The sequence below is a fragment of the Phanerochaete carnosa genome (genome assembly GCF_000300595.1).
Source record: "Phanerochaete carnosa HHB-10118-sp unplaced genomic scaffold PHACAscaffold_448, whole genome shotgun sequence".
NCBI lineage: Eukaryota > Fungi > Basidiomycota > Agaricomycetes > Polyporales > Phanerochaetaceae > Phanerochaete > Phanerochaete carnosa.
The window spans coordinates 1-3,557 of NW_006768075.1; the positions used below are offsets into that span (position 1 = coordinate 1).

Here is a 3,557-nt window from a genome sequence, read left to right on the forward strand (position 1 = left end):
GTATAAAAGGTTCTGTAATTTCTTTTTCTCTGATTTTTTGATCAAGTTCATTCTCCAGTTCTTCTATCCGCACTTGAGGGTCTATTGAATGCACATAATCAGATCCATTGGACTGCTTATTCCCCTTAAGTGCAGAGTTATCTGAACTCTGCTTGGACTGCGGGCTGTTGACCCACAGAAGCTAGTCACTTCTGAAATGATTTGGCCATGCATATTGAGTGCATGGAGACCAGATTATCATTGTTACATTGGTTACAGGTGTTTGTATGCCTTGTAACATTTCCCTCTCTCTGCAGCACAGGCAGCAAGATGTTGCCAATGTGTATGGTGTAATTTCCAAAGTCGAGCACCATCTTCATTTGATGCATGAAAGGTAGTCCAAGAACCATGTTGTATTTAGGTATATGCACAATATTGTAGTATACCCTGTGGTTATTCCCTGCAATAATGAATGAGGTTTCCATGCCAAAGTTTGCCTTTGAGTGACTGCTCACACACTCCAATTGCAGGAAAATAGGGTTGCTGAGAGGGAACAGCACTATTCCAGCAACGCAGGTGTATTCTGAACTTATCGCATTAATGGTGCTTCTGGTGTCTAGGAGAACCTTCACTTTTAGACCGTGAATAGTGGCCCATATGGCCATCAAGAAACCACGAGCCAGTGGTCTCTCTTTGGCTGTGCCCTGTGGTCGTATCGCTGCATGGCCAGCAGGTTAAAATTCAACCTAAGCAAATGATCCCCAGAAGTGAACGGTTCATCCACTACAGGGTTCTTTGCTGGATTGACATACTCTAGATTGTTGTCATTGAGGCGGTCAACATGGTTTCCCTCCGTAGCCCAATATGTTTGCATTAATCACATTCTGATTGTTGTCAAATGACGCAGGGATGTAAGTAATTGTAGTCATCATAGATAAAGTATTCCTTGGCCGCAATATGTAATGGGCGTAGTCTTGCTCTGCCAGGTCACGTTCTGCAGCGTGCTCAAACACTTCATTAATTACAGAGCATGTAACATCTTGGCTTGCAGCTCTTTGCAGCAAGTGAAAGTTGTGTCGCAGATTTTGAAGCTGATTTTGCAGTAGCACCATCTTGCCCTGGACATGTCAGAGACTGCCCTGAGCACATTATATTCAAAGGCCCGCATTGTGCATACATGTCACAGACTGTTCCTGCACTATTTGTGAGTTGTCAGGCATCAAAGACAGATCCTCCCTTCAGTCGACCTTACCATTACCCATTGTCAGTTGCTTCATCAACCTTTCTTGACAGTGGATAGACTGTCTCCCAGGGGCGCGCTGCACAGAAGAGCAGTCTCTTGTACTCCGCTGGACCCTGTGTCACATCTGTTGCTTGTTGCAGACTCCTGTAAAGGGTCGAGTTGTTGAGCAGCATGTTGCAGGTGCTTCATCTGGTTTAAAACCAGGTTTTGTATTCTCTGCTAGCACGTATCCCGCTTCTTTTCTTCTTGTTCTTATTTGGCTCGTTGTTGTCACCTTGCTGACATATCACTGTCATGGGCAGTCACAAGTTCTATGCCAATTTGCCTGAGTTCGGCATACATCTTGTCAATTTCACCCATTACTCAGGCTGCTAAGGGTATATCATTCCCCGTGTTCTCTTCTTCTCTAGTTGAGTTGTTACTGATGTCTTCTGGGGCTTCTAGGTAGAACGAAGCCTCTATGCGCGCACTAAGGGACGTGTTGGCCTCGCCTTCCGATTGCTCGGTCAGCCGGTTCAGCTGGCTCTGATCTGTGTGTGACTCTTCTTGTTCTTTATGGGAGTGGTCACAGTTGTTATTTGCAGTCCATTGAAGGTTCCTTCCACTCTTCTCTTTCTTCACCATGGTGTCTCCCGCAGTTCTGGGTCAAGCAGAGCTGGGCGTTGAAGTCAATGTTCTAATTTGAGAAGACTCTGATGCGCTAGATGAATTGCCAGGTGGTCTGTCATTTGATGAGTGGGCTGATGGCAGTTGTTAGTGCTTCTTTTGGTCTCAGGGTCTTGGTGATTGCTTCCAAGCACCGTTGGTATGCTGGTCATCAAGCTTTGTGGTGTTGATGCGGCACCAAAAAGGTTTGCATTAGCTTGCAAGCCTTCTGAAGCTGCCCAACAAAGGTTTCTTCAGGGTCTTCCATTTATGATGGATCTTCAGTAGGATAGGTCATAATTTTACAAAGTGACTGCGGTTTTCTCCTGCAATCCTGTAGTGTAGGAGTCAAATAAGTCTTTAGGGAATTCAAAAAAGTGTAAGGTTGTCGTGGGAGGTGTCCTCTCACTTGCACCGTGAATCTGAACTGACTTTATTCAAGTCCTAGATATATGGTGTACATGTGAGAGTGATAGGAAAAATCTACCTAGGCCGATGCCTCAAGCTTTATAAGCTCAAGAGCTTGAAACACTTATCTAATAAAATGAGCAGCTAAACAGTGCACTGGCATGTAATCAGGATGCCGTCGAAACTGTGCCTCCTCGGTGATCCAAGGTGTGCCTACTCAAGCGCCGTTCTTATAGTTAACCTTACTTGTCAAGGTATCCAAGTCAGCAGAAAGGAAGATCTTATTCTTAAACACTGCCAGAGGCTCAATTAGAGCTAAGCTACATAAAATAAACTCTGTAGAGTTTTCACTGCATATTAATGAGGGTACTAAAATTCATGAGCTGTGTAGCTATATGCTTGGACCATTAGAGGACTTCTGGCACAAGGAATACATGTGCACATTATGTGGAACCAGCCAGATAATTGGTAGAAACAAGAATATGACCTATTCTAACTTGCTCCTTGTATGTTCCTCATACAAATGGCAGAGGCAAGATATCATGAGTGGACTTGTTGATAGGAGAACTTTACTAAAGTGGTTACATGCCAACATAAGACAAATAGCCAATGCAACATGCAGTAGCTGTAGTATCAAGCTAGTGAAGAAGGTAATCACAGATAATATACCTTAACTCCTTAAGGTCAAAGTCAATGAAGTTACTGTCAAGTAGACTCCTATACTGGACTTGAACAGGTGCAAGTACAGGCTATGTAGATTTATTTATTATGGCAATGAGCATTTTACAGCAGGGATAGTTAGTGCTGATGACCAAGTATAGTATAATGATAGGTTGAAGTATGATAGTATATATTACTTAGAATGTCAGCTTTGTAATATGACACCAGCCGAACTTGCCAATAGTTCAGATGTTGTAAATAAACAATATAATAGTCTGTAAGTTTTTGTTATTATTTATGTGATAGGCATATTATTCATAAGATTCACATAATAGAATGATGATGGATTGCTGTCAACATATTTTGCAAAGTGATAAAATGATAAATACTGCATATAGCTCTAAGCTTCATATAAATGGTAAACTATTATAATATTTGAGTTATTATTATTTATGATGCAGTATAAAAAAAATGACGAAATTATACCCACTGAGTATATATGCTATGGCCCACATAACTCTAGTATATATATATCACCACAATAGAGTGTAGCATAAAGACATCTTTCAAAGATTAAGGTATAGGCTTGTTGTTTCATTTCTACCACTATTTAAGTATAGAT

The 3,557-nt window shown here is 41.7% G+C and overlaps 1 protein-coding gene across 1 annotated transcript; it reads right to left on the bottom strand.

Annotated features, from left to right (window-relative positions):
* Positions 1-1,585: 1,585 nt before the first annotated feature.
* PHACADRAFT_202645 (uncharacterized protein) lies at positions 1,586-1,846 on the bottom strand (the record flags this gene model as incomplete). Its single annotated transcript, XM_007402808.1, has 2 exons — positions 1,586-1,773; positions 1,828-1,846. The coding sequence occupies 2 exons, from the start codon at positions 1,844-1,846 to the stop codon at positions 1,586-1,588; spliced, it is 207 nt and encodes a 68-aa protein (XP_007402870.1).
* Positions 1,847-3,557: the final 1,711 nt, after the last annotated feature.